This window comes from Vigna angularis, chromosome 9, assembly GCF_016808095.1.
Source record: "Vigna angularis cultivar LongXiaoDou No.4 chromosome 9, ASM1680809v1, whole genome shotgun sequence".
Taxonomy (NCBI): domain Eukaryota; kingdom Viridiplantae; phylum Streptophyta; class Magnoliopsida; order Fabales; family Fabaceae; genus Vigna; species Vigna angularis.
This window is the reverse complement of record NC_068978.1, coordinates 10,976,403-10,995,974: the sequence shown is the minus strand read 5'-3', so window position 1 is coordinate 10,995,974 and position 19,572 is coordinate 10,976,403. Positions and strand designations below refer to the sequence as shown.

Genomic DNA, 19,572 nt, shown 5'->3' with positions numbered 1-19,572 from the left:
ATATTAGATTGATTTACAATACCACTTGATTACAATATATACAAAAGATAGTTCATTTGGTGTACATATAAAATATGTTAATCTTATAAAATATTAAATATATTTTTATCCCTTAACTTTTAGTGAAAATTGGAATTAGTCTCTCTTTAAAACTTTGAACTAATTTAGTCCCCAAACTTTAGAAATGTGTGAATTTAATTTTTTTAACCAAATTTTATTAATTTTATTTGATGTTTCAAATGCATTTTTTAGTTAATATTAAAGCAAAAATATGTTAAATGATATAAACAACTCAAATGCTATCCTGAAATGCACTTGAAATATCAAATATATATTAAACAGAGTTTATATTTATACACTCCGTATAAATATTATGAAAATAAACATGTAATACACTTATTACATAAATTAATCCGAGATGAAGTAAAATCTACACTCCTGAGTGCACAATTTATTTTTTCTATGGTTTTTAACAAAATACAGTATTTGTTTTATTTTTAATCAATTAATATCTTAGCGAATGAATAGGGGTGTGTGTGGAACATGGTTGGTGCATGAAGCACGTGACAAGAGATCACGTTCGCCACGCCCACGCGCACTTCCTGTGCTCGTGTTTACACTCCAAAGGAGATTTACTCGCTTTTCAACGGGATTTTCTCGTTGACTTTTCTTCTGTCATCAAAAGCAACACAAGTTCCAGTAGTAACATCATCATTCAACATTATTTTTCTTTTATCTTTTTACAACCATAAATTCATTTTATTTATTTATATTTTAATTTCTCACAAATCCTATATTCCCACATTGCCAAAGTACACCAAATCAAATTAATTTAAAAATGCAATGTAAAAAATATTTAAATTGAAAAAACATCAGAATAATAAAAAGGTTGGGACACGTGTCATTTCATTATTTGAAAAATGTACTAAAAACTGTATTTTAAAAAAAATCTATTTAAATCTAATATATGAAGTTCAACTTAATTACTGTCAGGTTTCCTAATAATATATTTTTAATGATAAAATTGATGAGTGGTATTTCTTTCTCTAGAACATAATGTGAATAATTTAAAACATTTAATAGAAAAATGAAGATATTAACCACTCATAATCTCAAATAACAGTTGATAATTTGGTCTCTTAATTAAGCATTAATATAAAGTTCCCTATGGCTTTGCCTTCTTCTTTAATATCTTTAATTATGACACTAACACACCAACTAAGCATAATAAAATAACATATTTATCGTATAATTTAAAAAAAAATAATCAAGAGAGAGAAGGAGAAGTCATTCAAAAGGACAAAAACACACCCATTTTAAGTTAAATTATTTAAAAATTAATAAGTAATTATTTATTTTCAATTTTTTACAATTTATTGCACAATGTAACATGTTGGACAGATGATTAATTAAATGTGGAACCTAAAAGTTTGTACATTTAAAAAAAAACATCTGTTGTATATGAAAAAAGATTTATTAAGACAGATAAACAGAAATTAATGATTTGGTTGTTTGAATGAACAGCAAAAGTATTTTAAGCCGTGTTTGTTTAGATTTTTACCAATTTTGGTAAAATATGTCTACAGCATTTTTTAATAGACAGGTCCACAAGCACAGTGGCACAGTGCAACTCCCTCCAAACAGAGCACTTATGAAAGGTTTGAACTTTTTTTCTCCAACTTTCTTCAATAGTTTAACTATCACCCTCACTCACCTTCTAATACTTTATTAATATTAGGAAAAAGGAAAAGAAAAGGGAATCTCAAGATAATTTTATTTTTTATTATTATTCATCAAAAGCAACCCTTTATTTATTTATTATTTGTTTATTTAAATATTTATTTATTTATTTCATTTATCTATCACAATATTGGTTGGCCAAGGGAACAAAATAAGTCACTCCTCACTGCTACTTCTTCTTCTCAACACAAAAGAAAATTCATCTGTTCACTTTCTCTTTCTCTTTTCTCATGAATGGTTAACGTCAAAATTAACATTTTCATTTCCTTCTCTTCGTTTTTACAGCCATGCCATCGCGTCCGCCGCCACCCTCGCCTCACGCGGCGGTTTCCGCCATCTCGCACCGTCGAGAGATGATTCTCTGCGGGGTAATCGGCGGGGCGCTCTTCTTAACGGCGCTTATTGTCTCTGTCACGGTCTTTCTCTACCGGAAACTTTCTTACAACCGAACGGCGCCGTTTGAGCACAACCAGCGACGTTTCTCTTACTCTGTTCTACGCCGCGCGACGAACTCGTTCTCGCCGTCGACGAAGCTCGGGCACGGCGGGTTCGGTTCGGTTCACAAAGCGACTCTGCCTTCCGGCCAGACTGTGGCGTTGAAGGTTATGGACTCGCCTGGGTCAATCCAGGGGGAGAGAGAGTTCCACAACGAGTTGACGTTGTGTTCGAATCTGAAGTCGCCGTTTGTTATTTCGTTGCTCGGTTTTTCTTCGGACCGGCGCGGTCGGAAGCTGGTTCTGGTTTACGAGCTGATGCCGAACCGGAGTTTGCAGGATGCGTTGCTGGACCGGCGGTGTCCGGAGCTGATGTCTTGGGGGAAGAGGTTTGACATCGCCGTTTCGGTGGCGATGGGGTTGGAGTATTTGCACCACTCTTGTGAGCCTCCGGTGATTCATGGGGATATAAAGCCGAGTAATGTGTTGCTGGATGAGGATTTTGGAGCGAAGATTGGGGATTTTGGGCTTGCTAGGGTTAAGGCGGTGGAGGATCTGGGAATGGTGGAGGAGAAGAAGGAAGGGGTTGTGGAAATTGCGGTCGAGGAGTTTGGGGTGACGGAGGAGGGGGAGAGTGTGAGTGTGGTGGATGTTGACCGGTCGCCGGAGAGTTGTCCTGTGAGGGCTGTCGATTACTCGGACGCGTCCCCGGTAGGGGGTGATAAGTTGAGTGTGGTGTCGGATGGGTGCTTTGAGAGTGTTGATAGTGAGAATGTGAATTTGAACAAGAAGAAGGGTGGTGGTGGTTCAGGGAGGGATTGGTGGTGGAGGCAGGAGAGTGGGGCAGGGGGGGAATCGGGGAGAGTGAAGGATTATGTAATGGAGTGGATCGGGAGTGAGATTAAGAAAGAGAGGCCCAAGAGTGAATGGGTTGATTCGTGTTCATCTTCTTCTCCTAAGGTGGAGAACGAGAATGGGAATGTTAATGGGAATGAGAAAAGTAAAAAGAAGGAGAGGAAGAGGCTGGATTGGTGGGCGTCTCTCGATGAGGAGAAGGTTAAGAATAAGGTGAAGAAGAATCGGAAGCCGAGGGAGTGGTGGAAGGAGGAGTTTTGTGAGGAGTTGTCTAAGAAGAGTAAGAAGAAGAAGAGGGGTTTGGAGTGGTGGCAGAGGGAGGAGGAAGGGGTGGAGCAGAAGAAGAGGAAGAGTAAGGGGAGTAGAGGGAGTATTGATTGGTGGTTGGATGGATTGAGTGGGGAGATAAGGAACAATGGGAGGAGGAACAGCCAGGATTGGGGGATTAGTGGGGATGTGCCGAAGAGTGGTGGGATCAGTAGCACTCCTAGTATGAGGGGGACTGTGTGTTACATTGCTCCTGAGTATGGTGGAGGAGGGCAATTGTCTGAAAAGTGTGATGTGTACAGTTTTGGGGTTCTGCTTTTGGTTCTGGTGGCGGGGAGGCGGCCGCTGCAGGTGACCGCATCGCCGATTTCTGAGTTTGAGAGGGCCAATTTGATTTCCTGGGCCAGGCAGCTTGCTCACAATGGGAGGCTTTTAGATCTTGTTGACACTTCTATTCATTCATTGGATAAGGAGCAGGCGCTGCTCTGCATCACCATAGCCTTGTTGTGTTTGCAGAGGTGCCCAGGGAAGAGGCCTTCCATGAAGGAGGTTGTGGGAATGCTCAATGGGGAAGCTGATCCACCACATTTACCGTTCGAATTCTCACCGTCACCGCCGTCAAATTTCCTGTTCAAGGGACGGAAGAAGGCTCGGTGAGTGTGTGTTTATCTGTGAATCAGTGGGTCTGTGGTTGTTCTTGTCATGATCATTAACTTGTAAGAGTGTATGGTTTTAGTTTTAGGTAAACTCTAATTGATTTTCTTGATCACCATTTGTAGAGACTAATGCAGAAATGAAAGGGAGAAAATAGCGAGTTACAAGCCTTGTTGCATAATTCATTTCGTCCCTTTCTGTTTTTAGTTTTGTTCTGGGTCTTTCTTTCCATCATATGACTGGTTTATTCTGACCTGGTTCTTGCTTTTTAATCTGAAAGAACTTTTTGGGTGCATGATTCTGGCACGAATACGTGTCTTTGCCTATACAAAGGTGGTGAATTTCAGCAAATTTGGGGTCTCTTAAAGTTGAGGGAACATTTCTTTTACTTTTGAAGCCATTTAGCTTGGCCCCTTTTTAGAGAATATATTTGTCTAGTGCCTTCTGGCTGTAACTGTGTAACATTTTCAATTTTCATGACCTTAGTGCCTACAAAGGGCCCAAGGAGATTTATTTATCTTTTTGGTTGTTCGAACTTTATAAAGTGGAATGCACATTTTGCCATTGTTGGTAGTATCGGTTTCAGTAGCTGAGCGAACACATCCTGGCCCCATTCGCGTCTTTTACAAGTAATCATGATGTTGCTTTGAGCTAAGTGGAGGCTCCACCGTCCCTGGAAATGAAAGAAGAATAAGATCATTTTATCATCAGTTTGGACCTGTGGCTAGCTTTTCACTCACAAGCTTTAATCCCTTTGGAAGATTTTTAGTGAGAAAAGACGTGAAAAAAAATTACATATTAGAAGCAAAGAAATGCATTTTTTTGTTATTGTTAATATTCCATAGCAATTTCTTCTTCCCCAGTTCCCCAATGCTACAGTAGAGATCAAATTTGTCTGAAGTTTCGGGAAAGTTTGCACCGTCTAATTCCATTTCTGAATGGACTGTTCTCACTCTCTTTTCTGGGACGACCTGGGATTAAGGATTCAGATACCTGAATTGCTGCACAAATTGGATAGCACAGTTTTCATATGGTAAAATAGTTATAGTGCAATAAATTATCAATCATATTGCATAATATATGGAAATTATTTAAATTTAGTGTAGTTAATCGTAGAATCAATAGAACAAATTTAGGAAGGTATAAAGTTCTACTTTTTAGTTTTTCTAAACTTAAAGTTCTTATCAATATCAGTTCTCTTTTAGTTTCTTACATGTTAGTTTTAATATTTTATAGTCTTTATTGTCAAAGTCAAAGGAACTAAATAAGAAAATAGTGTGGATAAAGACTAAAGTAAGCATTTGTAAGTGTGATGAAAAAGGTAACTTTTGTTTAATAATGGATACCGAACCAGATATTTTACCATTTAGGACTGATGATGTGAAATCCGTCCCGAAAAAGGAACTGGCTTTTCTTTTCACTACAATTGGCAGGCAGAGAATTTGGAATTTTTGTGATTACTGCAAAATTCATCTTCTTTTTGCTTCTTGATAACCTTTCAAGAGTTGAAATAATCAACCTCATCTAACATTTAACAATCCATTCCATGTAGCTTTTTTGAATAGTCTAACTTAACCTTTCACAAGAACATCCATTCTTAAGTTATGGTTACTTGTGGATCAAATATGTTGTAGCTATGAGTGTAATGATATTGGTATTGACATGATAAGCTGAACTGCAAATTTTGTACTTTGGTTTCAACAAAATCATGTGGTGAAGAGGGAAAATGGTGGGAAGATGACAGATAAAGAGGTACTATCTTCATCCTTTTGGATTTATATCTTTGGACTCTCAGCCTAACTTGCATTCCTTCTAAAGCTTCACTTCTAAAATGTTGAGAGCCATTAAGCCAATGAAAAGCTGAAACAGTGACAGGACATTGGTAATCATACTGAAGTAGGCGTGACTAACAGAGCCTTCAGGTATTCATTAAAAGGATAACAAAAAAACAATTTAATGAAAATTAGTAATCTAGCTCTATAATATATGTGGTAAATGCAATTTAATATAATTGGAATTTATAATAAATAAATTTTTCTATATATATGTATTATATAGTCAATAAAATTACAAGAACTAAATGTTTTTGATATATATGAATATGAATAACAATCAAATGGGTATTTTCTGAATCCATTTCTGTTTTCACAGATAATCTTCCTATTGAGTGGCTATAAGTATGGATAAGATGATGTGTATGTACATGTGTCCAATTTCCATTTTGATAGTTGTTTTAATATTTATTCTCGTTATGGTTTTTGTTTTCGTTTAAATAATTAAAATATTTTTAAATAATCTAATATATATATATATATATATATATATATATATATATATATATTATACTTAGTTTTTAATTTTATATTTTTTTCTTTTGGTTATATTTTTTTTCATTTTTTTAATTATTCGATTTATCATAAAATCAATTTACATTTTCAAAATATTTTCAATCTTATTAGAATCTTTATGTTGAAGTGATAGTTATCTTTAAATGATGTATGTGAGATCCAGGAAAGTAATACTATATGTCAATTATAAATTTTTTGTCTTATATTTAAATATTTTTAATTTTTTTTTAATATTTTATTTATTGTTTAACTCTTAATTTAAGTGTTCAATATCATAAAAAATTTATCTATTTTATTTGCTTATTTTTAATAATTTTTTTTTCATTTGAATTTATTTATTTTGTTAAAATAATTTTTATTATTTTTATACAATTTGATTAGATCGATATCTTAAAAGTTTTCTATTAGATCTTTAAAGTTGGTTGCATCTTGTTATATTCTTAACTATATATTTATTTTCTTTTGCGATTTTTATCATATTTTTAATTATATATTTATTTTCTTTTGTGCAATTTTATTTAATGATCTTTCAAATTATTTTTAACACACAATTATTTTTAATTTTTTATTTATTGTTTATTTCTATCAAGCATAATATTGTTTGATATTTTCATATAATTATTTTTATTTTTTAATTTATTATTAAAGTTTAATCCTATCATTATAATTGTATAATTCTTTTATTATGATACAGTAATGTAATGTCATTCTAATAACTGTCAACATATTTTTAAGTTGTCAACATATATTAAAGTTCAAATGAAAGTCTTACGTTAAGTTTTAATTATTATTAGTTTAATTTTTATTTATTCTTTGTGATTTCAAGAGGTGTATTATAATATTTAGTGTATAAAAAAGAAATTTAATTATAATTTAAAGAATGAGAGTAAAGAAATATTTTAAATATTTTAAAATTGGAATATATGTTTTTTTTAATCTTTTAAAAATGTTTTTACATTTTATCAACTTTTTTTTCATTAATATTTACAAATTTAATAAATATTTTGGTTTGGATGAAAATTTATTTGGTACTATTTGAAATATATACAATTATAATTTCTTTTTATATATTTTTGATATTGAAAAAATAAGAATAAATTTTCTTGATATTGAATATTTGATAATATTATATTTTTTTAGTAAATTTGTTTTATAATTTTATAAAAATTAATTAATTGATATTAAAAGAATAAGAAATCAAGTATGAGTGAAGATACAAAGCTATATTGTTACCCAAATGTGACAAAAATTATATACTTATTAGTTTTTGAGTATGAGAAGTGAATGAACTTTTTTTTTGTTAGTGTTTATGTATAGGGTGCAAGGAATGGTCTTCTTTGCTAGTGTATCTCAAATTTTGATGGTCGAAAACTGGCTGGTTAGATGTTTTAGTATCGATTGATCTGTTTGAAATTGATTCAAATCAGATATGTTTCTTAATAAATTTAGTAAAAGTTAAGTCATGAAAAAAAGTGTCTTTTATTTGATATGAAACCTGTATTTATAAATTTCGTAATAACAGTTAAATTTAACAAATTAATTACTTATTAATAACTGTTATGATTTTTGTTAACGGTTTATCAATAACTATTTATTATTATTAATTATTTTTTAATTATCTCAACAATTGTTTTCTTAAAATTGGTTGCTACCTGACTGTCCACTAAACCGACGAACTAATCACCAATGGGACAGTCATATGATAGAGTTGACCCTCTCTGTCCCGCTGTCATCCTTATTTTGCATTTTTAATTGTTATATGAAATGAGTTTTCAATTTGATTTGCTTTCTAGGTGATAATTTTCCTAATCTTTTTCTTGTCTTAATTTACTATTTAATTTAGTGTCCACAATATACCTTCTAATAAAAATTTACTAGAAATGGAAGAGGAAAGAGAGATGAATAGTTCATTAAAGTATAATGACCTCTTAATAAATTTAATTTGGAAGAGGTAGGTTTTTTTATGATGGTTAAATATGTCGTAGTCTATAAATTAAGATATGATTTTAAAATTGGTCTGTATTTCTAATTTTAATATAAAGAGATTTAAGAAAATATATTAGGGTAATTTCCATATCTTTACTATCTTTCACCTCATACCCTCTATTCTATTTTATTTTTGTATTATTTCTATATTTTGTGAAGTGTTAAGTGTTTAAAATTATTTTTTTAACCAAATTTTGAGATTAAAATAAAATAATTTGTTTATTTATTTTTAGTTTTTATTGTAATTTTTTTTTAGTTTTTATTGTGATTTATTTTTATATATGTTTTTTTTTATCTTTCAATGAAGAAAAATTAATGATTTTTACATTATAACAAATTAGTATAATGTTAAATATACATAACATATTAATCATAAATTCAAAAAAATTTAATTTTAATTAAAAATATACTCTAATTAAATTTAAAAAAATTTATTTAATTGAATTAGTTTTTCTCATTATACATACAGATTCATGAAATTTCAAGAAACACAATGTAAAAATTAGAAAACAAATTTTAAGGCCTACATATTTTGATAATGTATATCTAAACCCTGAATACATATTTGTCATAACATTACTTATCAAAAATGAATAATTTCTAAAAATATTTTGATTTAAATATAACTCTTATCGGTTCTCTTTAATATATTTAGAAACCAATTATTTATTTATTTATTTATAAATTTTATATCTGCTAGAAATTTCACATCATTGGTAGAATTATAATATATAAATGCACAAACCGTTTAGAAAAAACCGAATTGCGTGGCGATAAATGTTTAATTTTTCTCCTTTTGTGAGGTGTGAACACAATAAAAAATGTATAATGAGTTGGTGGAGCTGATCTTTTGTGGCAAAACCTCATAAAAATGGTTTGGGTTGCTTTGTAGCAATGACATGTATGAGATGAATGATATGTTTAGATTTTGTAGTATGGTTGTTGTGTGAAATAAATGAGGTGAGAGTGGTCCATGTAGTTGTAGGTGAAACCTATTATTTAGTTGTTGCACTGCACAGTCATTAATGCAAAACCATCTCAAATCTGTCAAATCCTCATAGTAACAAATTAATTTTTGTACTCTATGTTTTAAATATTTATTATTTTAAACCACATCATTTTATAAACATAATTCAAAATAATATTATTTTTATTAAAATACTAGTTTTATATTCATGTGCATAGCACGATGGTATTTGTTTGTATATATTTTAAAAAGTATACTTTATAAAGATATAAAAAAGGATCGAATATATGCACAAATATACAGTAGACTCTTTAAAAATAAAAATGAAAAACTATACAAAAGTAAATAGAATAGAGTTGCTTAAACATTTCTTAAACTTCTTTAATAATTTCATCGATAAATTCATTTAATATGTGTTACCAGGTTGGTTTAATTAGTATACGAATATATTTGTTTAATGTGTATTGCTAGATTCATCTAATTAATATATGAATATACTCATTTAATGTGTATTATTACAAAAATGATCTAATTAGAGAATGAATAAAATTGTCTAATGCATATTAATGTATATGAACATCTAATATATATTATTAGACTCGTTTAATTTTTTTTATTATACTCGTAAATTTATCTAATATTTTTTGTTATACAAATTTACTTATTGTACGAATAAATTTGTCTAACTTACATTGCTAGATTTATTTAACAATAAAAGGATAAACTCATATAATATGTATTAATAGATTCATCTAATTTGTGTAAAAACAAATTTGTTCAATGTATATTGCTAAACTCGTATAATTAATATATGAATGACTCATCTAATGTGTATTGTTAGACTTGTTTAATAAATGCATCAACATACTTGTGTAATGTTTTTTGCTACACTCATCTAATAAATATATTTATAGGTCCTTCTAATTAATATACGAAATGACTCATAATATTTTTTGTTATACTCATCTAACTAGTGTATGATAGTCTCGCTTAATGTGTATTGTTAGACTCATGTAATATTTTTTACTATACTCGTTTAATCAGTTTATGGAAAAACTCATCTAATATTACTAGAGTCGATTAATCAATGCATAGACAAATTTGTCTAATATATATTGCTAGACTCGTCTAATCAGTGTATGAACACACTCTTATAATATGTATTGTTAGACTTCTCTAATTAGTGTATTCTCAAACTCGTCTACTTTTATTGTAAGACTAATTTAATTAATAAATGGATAAACTTGTGTATATGTATTAATAGACTTCACTAGTGTTGGGCTTTTGAAATCCCTTTATATGCTTTGCTTTTGTTTTTAAGAAAAAATGAAGCATATAAAAATACGTTGTGGAATTTTTGAAATTATCGCGAACTTATAGGTTTCAATTATCAAGAGAACTAAAGCATATATGTTGTATATACTTCAGTTCCTTAGAAACAAATGTAACATATCATTTTAATAGTATAAAAATACTAAAATAATACGTTACAAAGATGATAATTGTTGAAAATAAAATGACTTAATTTCTCACACCAAGAGGGGGGTGAATTGGTGAAATGTAAAAACAAAGTTTTCTTGAAATCTTTTTCGCAACGTGAATGCCTTTAAAAACTTTCTTGAAACGCAAGGAAAAAGATTTGTTTATGCAGTGGAAAAAGATTTGTTTATGCAGGGATAGAAAGATCAAACGCTGGCTTTTTATACTGGTTCGGCCAAGCCTACATCTAGTGTCCTTCCAACCACAGGAAGCCAATGCACTATAATGATCAAGATTTTTACAACAAGGTTTTTATAGCGACCTCACATCAAAAATATAAAACATCTCTCTAACCCTCTAATCAAAATATAGGCATATACAAAACAAACTAGCAGCAAGAATCCCCTCTCCTGCAGTCCAACCCTTTGAGCCACCCTCAAAGTCAAGAACGCAACACACTCTTCTTCTTGTAATCACAACAGGGAAACTTCAATCCAATCTTTACAAGATTGTAACCTCTAATCTTTCAGTAACACCCAAATGTGCAGATATGATCAACCTTTGTAAGTGCAGTTAACTTACTCTTCAAGAATCCACAAGTAGATGACCACCATGGTCACTTCTTGTTTCTTGGAGCTCTTTCCCTTTCTTTGTAAGAATTCACTCTCTGCAAAATATCACAAAACTGTTAGAATCACAAAAGTTATTATAGAGATCAAGTTTGCGTCAATTTATAGATTTTCACAATTTAGACGCATTTTAATCAACTTAACTACTAATGGAGTCGAATGTATCAATTCAGTCAAAGTAGTTAGTAGCAATCAATGCAGTTAATTGAATGTGCAATTAATGCAACCAAATCATAATAAATGCTTGGTCAATATATATAAAAATATAGCCGTTGTAACATTTAACACAAGCATGAACAGAATTTCAAAATTGGAACAGACTTAGTCGAATGCAAGTTGCATATAATCGACTATGTAATAAAGTTAAACAAAGTTTTGAAAAACTTCCTCTTTGAAAATCCTCACAGCACACTTTGAAAAAGTTTGTGCAAAGCCACGAGTTTTAATCGACTCAACCCATAATGAAGTCGACTGAAAACTGTTATTTTGCCACACAATAAAAGTTCAACATAAGTGCTTGTGGTTTTCTTTCTATAAAACATCAGACATGCATTCTCCAATAAGATCAATTATATAGCACAGTGAAATGCAATGTATCAACACAATCATGTTCTCCATGCTTTGAACATATTTATACATTGATTAAAACATGTAACATGTAAGCAATAGAACATGTAACAAATAAACATCACATGTGTTATTACTTATGTTGTCATCATAAAAAACCAGGAGCTCTGAGATTGTAGGTTCAGCTAAACTAGTTCTCTTCCTATCAACAATCTCAACAATAATAAAACAACTACGTAAAATAAACCTACCACAAGAAAAAAATCTACATTTGTAGAATCACCTAACTACACATATGCTTCACTCTTACCCCTCGTTGGAGTAACTGAAAAAGACATCCTTATCTGCTCCCACCATTAAGGCGATAATTGCAAACAAGAAGATGACATATAAAACAGACAAACATAGAAGCAAGGGTAAGCTAGTGTAGAAAGAAATAAACTGCCCTCCCCCCAAGCTACCACACAAGGTTAATTCGTCTACCACATATGGACAAAGAACACATACCATAGACTAGGATCTTCTGCTACTCCTCACGGCATAATCCCCTTCTCTACCTGAGATGAAATGATTATTGGAGCGTTAGGATAACTTTCAAGGCTAAGTCCCTACATCAACATTACTTACTTGAAACCACTATTAAGAATTTCATCCTATAAATTCTTTCCAAACCATTACTTGAATTCAATCACAATTTCCATACCATAGTACAGTTCAAGCTATGATATTAAGCATACAATTCAACATCACCTTTTATATCCACCATAGAAGAGGAAAGAATGCAAAACAACCAAAACTGCCCAAACTTAGTCACCCAATGCCTAAATCTTGGTGCCTAAAGAGCAAATCTATGTCGCCCAATGAGAGAAAAAACAGGGAGCTTCCTCAGTGAGGGAGCTCACCCAGCCCCTGAAACCCACTGCCAAAACACCTAATTACTCGCCTAGTGAGCTAATATCTCGCCCAGCCACTTAGTAAAATCCTACAAAATACTAATTCTACAAAATTTGTATCAATCATCCTCCCATGCTTAAAATCATAAACCTCCCCAAGCACATATACAACCTTTTTACCATTTCTAAACCTTTAATTTAAGTTTACCAACTTATTTCTAATTAAACTTAACCTCTATTTTAATCTTCTTATCATGAATTGATGATATCAACCCCAAATTACTCCCTTAAAACTCCAAATTTTGTTCTACCCATTTCTAAGTACATTTGGACCAATAAAATGTCCACGCAAGTCCTAATTGACCTAAAAATTGACCTTAAGCCACTGTTTTCCTTTTTCACCCATTAACTCAAAATTTCACTTAGCAAAAGCCCTTAAATTTAACCTAAAGCAAGCCTTAATCTGAACTCAATTTCTATCTCACAACTGGACATCATATTTTGACCATCTAAGGATTTATACCAGTTATAAAAGGCTTTATAACACTTACCAAACTTAAGATACTACTCTACACTCATTACTCTAAAAATTGGCCTACCAACACCCTTCAATTTGGACTACAATATAGTACAACAACCTCCCCTTTTACTAACATCAATCTTACCACAATTTTGCATTCAATCCTACTTCAAATTCAACATCAATGAGATTACAAAACAACCATACAATAACACAACATCAAGATCACACCATTAATCACCAAAATTTGCATTTTTTTCACAATTTAGCTCATCTAAGCTATCATACAATCATATTTCATCAACCAATCACTTAAGAATCAAGTTAATTAAATTTCAATACTATATAAACACATAAAAACAAATTATAAATTTTTATTATGTCTATGAACAACACATTAGCTTCCCTTATCTTTTTAGAAGACCAAACCGCTCTAAAGAACCCTATACTACTCTCACAAATCAAAGAGCTCTATCTAAACCTATAATAATAATAAAAAAAGATCATGATACACTATTAGAACTACTGATCAACAAAGACTCAAACTAAAGACTAAATAGACGCATGCAAGCTAAACGGGGCCCGCATGCAATCGATAAAGAAAGGACCAAAGAAAAGGGATCGAAACTTAACTTACTTAGACGGAAAAACTAATAGGCCTGAATTGAAGAGCTCGCTATCAAGATCATTCCTACGATCTTAGTTCTTCAATTAGATGAGTAGAGAAAAAGAACTTCTAGAGAGAAGTCAGAGAACTCTAAAAAAGTGGTTTCTAGAGAGATGGTGTGTTTTAAAATAATGAAACTCATTTATAACGAAACTATTTGTAATAAAATGATTTAATATTAAAATAATTAAATCTCACAAACCACTACCATTTCTAAAACACCATTTCTAGGTCTATACAACTAAGCCTATAAGTTCGCCATAATTTCAAAATTGTCGTTGTTTTGTTTAATTATTTTATTCGTGCGAGTGGTATGAGTTTTGATTATTAAGGAACCGAAGCCTATACAATATTTATGCTTCGATTCCCAAGGAGTTGAAGCCTATATGTTAAAGAAAATTTCAAAATTGACACTGGATAATTTTTTGTTTTAGTATAGGCTTTAGGCTTCAATTATTCACAGAACCAAAACATATTCATATATAGGTTTTGGTTTTACAAATAACCGAAACATAAAAGGATGCTTAGGGTAAAGTTAAGCAAAATTTTATGAAGGCGCCTCCATGTTTTCTCTTCCTCAACTGCTTTGTTTGTTCCATTGCACCACTATAAACTTTGTTTTGTCACACTTCTTCAATCTCCTCCCTTCCTGGTCGCTAAACACCACTCCTTCACTTTTGTTGCTATCATTGCCAAGTGCGAATCGCCACCACTACTACCACTCCTCCATTATGAGACCTCGAAAATTAGTACCATTTTATGCATAAGTCAATTATTAGACTATCTTTGAGATAAGGTTTATTTTAGTACCATGTGGTTAATTAGTTAGAGTTTATGGTGGTGAGGAAAAAATCTTGTGTACAAATACTATGTCACGAGTATATATAAATGCTTTGCATTAGAAATATATAAAGTATGGTATATGCGAAATAAGAATAAGTTAAAAGGATATTAAATGACATTATAATCAGAATCAGAACGAAACAAGTAGCTTAGTGGTGAAAGCTGAGTGTTGGGCTGTGAGGGAAAGACTTGAACCTGTGGGGCAACAAAAAAGGTTTATTTTTGTAGCCTAAGAATAACTCTTCGTTATTTTGTTTTTATTTTCCCTTCAAAGGTTAGGGTTGCTAAAGTCTGTGTAGAGTAAGGCTTTTGGCGTGAGAAACTTGTGGTGCGAGAGAGAGGGATAGAGGCACACTCTCTATGAAACATAGTAGAATCCATAACATGCGACACTTGCACGTAACAAAATGTGTATTACTTGAGAATAAATGTAGTAAATAGAAAATTAAGTGATTTGAGATTTGAATGTTATTGTTTGTAATTGGTGTGAAGTTTATGTATTTCTTTGAATTATAATTGTTATGTTAATTATTTCATGATATTATTATTAAAGTTCAACACATGATTGATATTTTAGTAATTGGATGATTTATGTGTGTGTACGATATTATTAATGTGATGTTTTGACTTGTTAATGGAAGGGTGGTTTAGGATTGAATGGTGTGGGTTCAATTCTGAGGGGAAAAGGAGATATTAAAGATAGAGTTGGGTTGATTTATAAATAAGTTCAATCATTTTTGAGGTCCCTGTTTTTGAAAAAAACGTCTCAAATAGGTCCTTCATTTATTTTTTATTTCAAATAGGTTTCTATTCATGTAAAATTGATTCAATTTTGCTCTTGTTATTAATTTGAGTGAACGGAGTTAAAAAATATAGTCACATGACATGTTGACTTTGCAAATCTAAACCATGTGGCCCTTAGGGTGGTGAATGTACTTCTACCTCTCGTCCTACCACCATCGACACCGCTAGCCGCTAGTCTTCGTCCAGCTTCACACTACCACAACCACCGTTGGCCATTATTAATCGCAAATCTTCGTCCCCAATCTCGGTCATCTCCATGCACCACCACCAGTAGTGCATCTCCTTTGCGAAATCCTCCACCAATCTTCTCCATCAAACCATTCGCAACTTGCAAACACAATCAAGAACCACAGATCGTGAGCTTCTACGACTTTGCCTCCACCATCTTCTCTCTCATGTAGTTCCTTTTCTTTCTCACGCATTAATAACGACACTTCTTACCATTATATGTGGTGCATTTTTATACCAAATTAACTCTCTTTGAGCTTGAAGCTTGCTTAATCCTCTCTTTTCTCTAAATTTTGTTAATAAGTTTAGTCTAGGTTACACTTAACTGTTTTCATCATTAATTCCATCATTTTGTAGGGAAATTGTGTGCATTGGAAGAGCATCAAAACAATCAAGGAGCTGGAACCCAGGAAAAGCAGCAAAAGCATAAAAATAGAAGGCACATGAAGGCAAGTTTCATGCCTGCGCACCCCTCTAAGGGCGCTTAGCGCCATTTGCCTCGTAGTTTCCACACCTAGGCGCCCCAGTCATGGCGTTGAGCCCTATTTGGTTCGTATTTCTCGTGCCTGGGCGCCCCAGCCAGGGCGCCGAGCGCCATTTGCTTCGTCAAGCTCGCACCTATGCACTCCATCCAGGGCGCTGAGCGCCATCCTACTCTGTAGAACTCGCACCTAACGCCCTCCTGTTTGAGCGCTAAGCATTGTACTTGTTGATGTGGCACCCTAGAACTATTTAATGTTACCATGCATCGAGGGTGCCAACTCTTGGCGACTGAAGCAGAAAACACCATTTTGGAGCACATGGAGTGAGTCTGGGTGTGTGGGAGCTCTCTCTTCCTCTTCCTTGAGTCTTCATCTCTTCCATTTTCTTCCATTGTAAGCTCAAGCTCTCCATGACAATGGAGAGCTAACTTCATTTTTGTTGGGGAATGATGTAACTACAAAACTGTTATGTGAATGCACTTGTTTTTAATTAGTATAAGCTTCTTTCATTGATTTTTAGTGTTTATTTCTTCTCTTAAAGCTTGTTATGATTTGATCAACCATAACATGATTCTTTGGTTTGCTTAATGTTGGAAAATATTGTGTGAACCTTGAACTAGACTAAACACCTAAGGGAATCGTATCTAGGAATAGAACTTGGGCCTTTGGTTGTCTTAAATCTCATTTCTTAAAGCAAATGAACTTGTTAGGTTTTCCAAAGGATTAGAGGTTAATGAGTAAGTCTAGGCTCTCTCTACCAAGGAATTGGGTTTGAGTAACTTAGTAGGTTGACATGAGCAATTTATTGAAGAAGACATGATGTGCATTTGCATGAGAGTGTAGTAGGTAAAATCATACCCCAACATTACCAATCCATATAATTTCTAATAATTCCATTTCCAAGTGTTTTAACCACAAAAGTTAAATTTACAAATTATGCATAATGTTTATTTTAATCACACTTAAACCTTACTTAATGGAATCATTCTTTACTCTTGACTAGTTAAGTAATTATACGATTGTTTAATGTTACAGGAGTCTCTTGGGAAACGATATCTGGTCTTACCGATTTTATTTTGTTTCTCTTTTATTTATTCATTTAATTAGAGAGTATGAACTTTCCAACTATCCTATGCTTAAGAACTTGTCATACAAAACATAAAATTTTAACTTTCACAAAGAAAAACAACCCAGGCACCCGCGTCGTAGAAGAACAACTCTGAACACCTTAGGCACCCTTTCGCAAATTAGGAATTTAATAAAATCCCAAATTTTTTTCATTTCAAAATTACAAAACCCACCTCACTAACACCCTCAATGTGCCACATGGTTCAGATTTACAAAGTCATCATGCTACATAACTGCATTCTTAATACCGTTCACTTAAATTAACAACAATGGCATAATTGAATCAATTTTACATGAATAGGAACCTATTTGAGATAAAAAATAAACGAAGGACCTATTTGAGGTGTTTTTGGATAAAGAAGGACCTAAAAAATGATTAAACCTTATAAATATTAAGATATAAAGAGAGGGGTTTAATTGTGTTTAGAAACCATTAAAACTCAAAATCAACGAGAGGAGCATAGGAGAGTGACGTTTGGGAGAGAAGAGAAATGACAACATAAACCCTTAGTGCAAAGGAAGATTGTTGGCATTTTGGAGTTGTAGATAAAACCTTAGGATTGACCAAAGTATGAGAAAACTTACCTTTATTTTTAGGCTTAATACCTCTTTTGGTCCCTCGAAAGAGGGGAATGTTCAGAATCGTCCTACCTTTTTTAAAAAGTTCAAAACGGTCCCAACTTTTGAAAAAACTGGTCAAGTTAATCCTTTTTGGTTATGGCGTCAAATTTCTAACGGTGCAACTACCACCCTAGAGAAAACTTTATGATGTGTCCATTTTATTTGACTGCATGGCTGTGTGAGGTTAAAATTGGATAAAAAAAGGATTGCGTGGCACTGTAATGTACTCTGCGACGTTAAAAAAAGAGGGGTTAGGGTTAGTTCATAATCACGAATTGGGATTACACATTATGGTGAAAGTGGTGTTGAAATTTGGGTGTCGTTGAAGTTGAAATTTGGAGAGGGAATTGAAAAAGTGTAAGTCAGGTTAGTGTTTATGATTTATAATTTTCTGAATTTGTTTATTGTTTGGTTGTGATAGCCGTCGCATTTTTGGGGGCTTTAACTATGCGTAAAATTGTTGTATGTGAAAAGTTGTCGCGTTTTGAGGGTTGATAGTGGTCCCATAGGTCTTAGTTTAACTTAATTTAGTGGTCCTTATTTGCATTTGCAGGGTTCGGGTTGGGATGTCTGATGATAGGTTTCAGGTAGTGGTCCACCATGGTGGGACCTTGATAAAAGAAGTGCCCCTTAAGTATATAGGTGGGGAGATAGTTTATTGGGACGTTGACCCCGATAAATGAAGTTATTTTGGATGGTAGGTTCACTTAAACATCTGGGTTACAATGAAGTACAATAATTATATTACAAAGTCCAACATGTTTTACATAAGTTGTATGATGATAAAGGAGCTATGAACATGATGAAGGTGGCTAATTATTTGGAAGAAGTAAACCTGTATGTTGTACATGGGTGGATGATCTAGTGGTAGTTGAAAATGATGTGGATGAGATTCTTTACCTATGTGAAGGACCTATAGAGAGTTCTAAGGGTAGTGGTGTTGGAGGAAAAACACATGTTGAGAATGAGGATGCAGTGGAGGTTGATAATGTGGGTGGAATGGAGGTTGAGAATGAGGGCAAAATTGATGTTCATAGTGAAGGTGGAATGGAGGTTGACAGTGAGGCTGGAGTTGATGTTAATAGTGAGGGTGGAGTTGAGGTTGATAGTGAACAAGCAATGGATGTGGATAGTGAGTTTGGAGTTGAGGTTCATAGTGTTGGTGGAGTTGAGGTGTAGAGTGAGAAGTAGTGGAAGTTAGTGAGGTTGAAGTTGAGGTTGAGAGTGAAGAAGAAGTGGAATTGGACAGTGAGGATGAACCAGGAATGGATGATCTGAGTGATGATGAATAAGTGGATGAAGACAGTGATAATGAAGCCCAACAACAAGCTAGGGGTTTGTCAGATAATGATTGAGAGTCTAATGTGCTTTTAACTCCAGAAAACAGTAGAAGTGGGGAGGATGACAACGAGGATATAATATGTGTAGGTCCCTTTTCAAAATACGCAAAACAGAAGTCC

The 19,572-nt window shown here is 32.7% G+C and overlaps 1 protein-coding gene across 2 annotated transcripts; it reads left to right on the top strand.

Annotated features, from left to right (window-relative positions):
- The first annotated feature begins 1,867 nt into the window (after positions 1 to 1,867).
- On the top strand, positions 1,868 to 5,003 carry LOC108338041 (receptor-like serine/threonine-protein kinase At2g45590). Of its 2 annotated transcripts, none has more exons than XM_052868279.1 (2): positions 1,868 to 3,949; positions 4,814 to 5,003. In XM_052868279.1, exons 1-2 carry the CDS (start codon positions 2,028 to 2,030, stop codon positions 4,830 to 4,832), a joined length of 1,941 nt encoding a protein of 646 aa, XP_052724239.1. In that variant the 5' UTR covers positions 1,868 to 2,027; the 3' UTR covers positions 4,833 to 5,003. The 2 variants fall into 2 exon arrangements, with proteins under 2 accessions (XP_052724239.1, XP_017430187.1); XM_017574698.2 differs by lacking the exon at positions 4,814 to 5,003 and adding an exon at positions 4,076 to 4,135.
- The last annotated feature ends 14,569 nt before the right edge of the window (positions 5,004 to 19,572 follow it).

What these genes read in the sequence shown, in the direction of transcription:
- LOC108338041 (XM_052868279.1), top strand. Translation starts at nt 2,028, where the DNA reads ATGCCATCGCGTCCGCCGCCACCCTCGCCTCACGCGGCGGTTTCCGCC.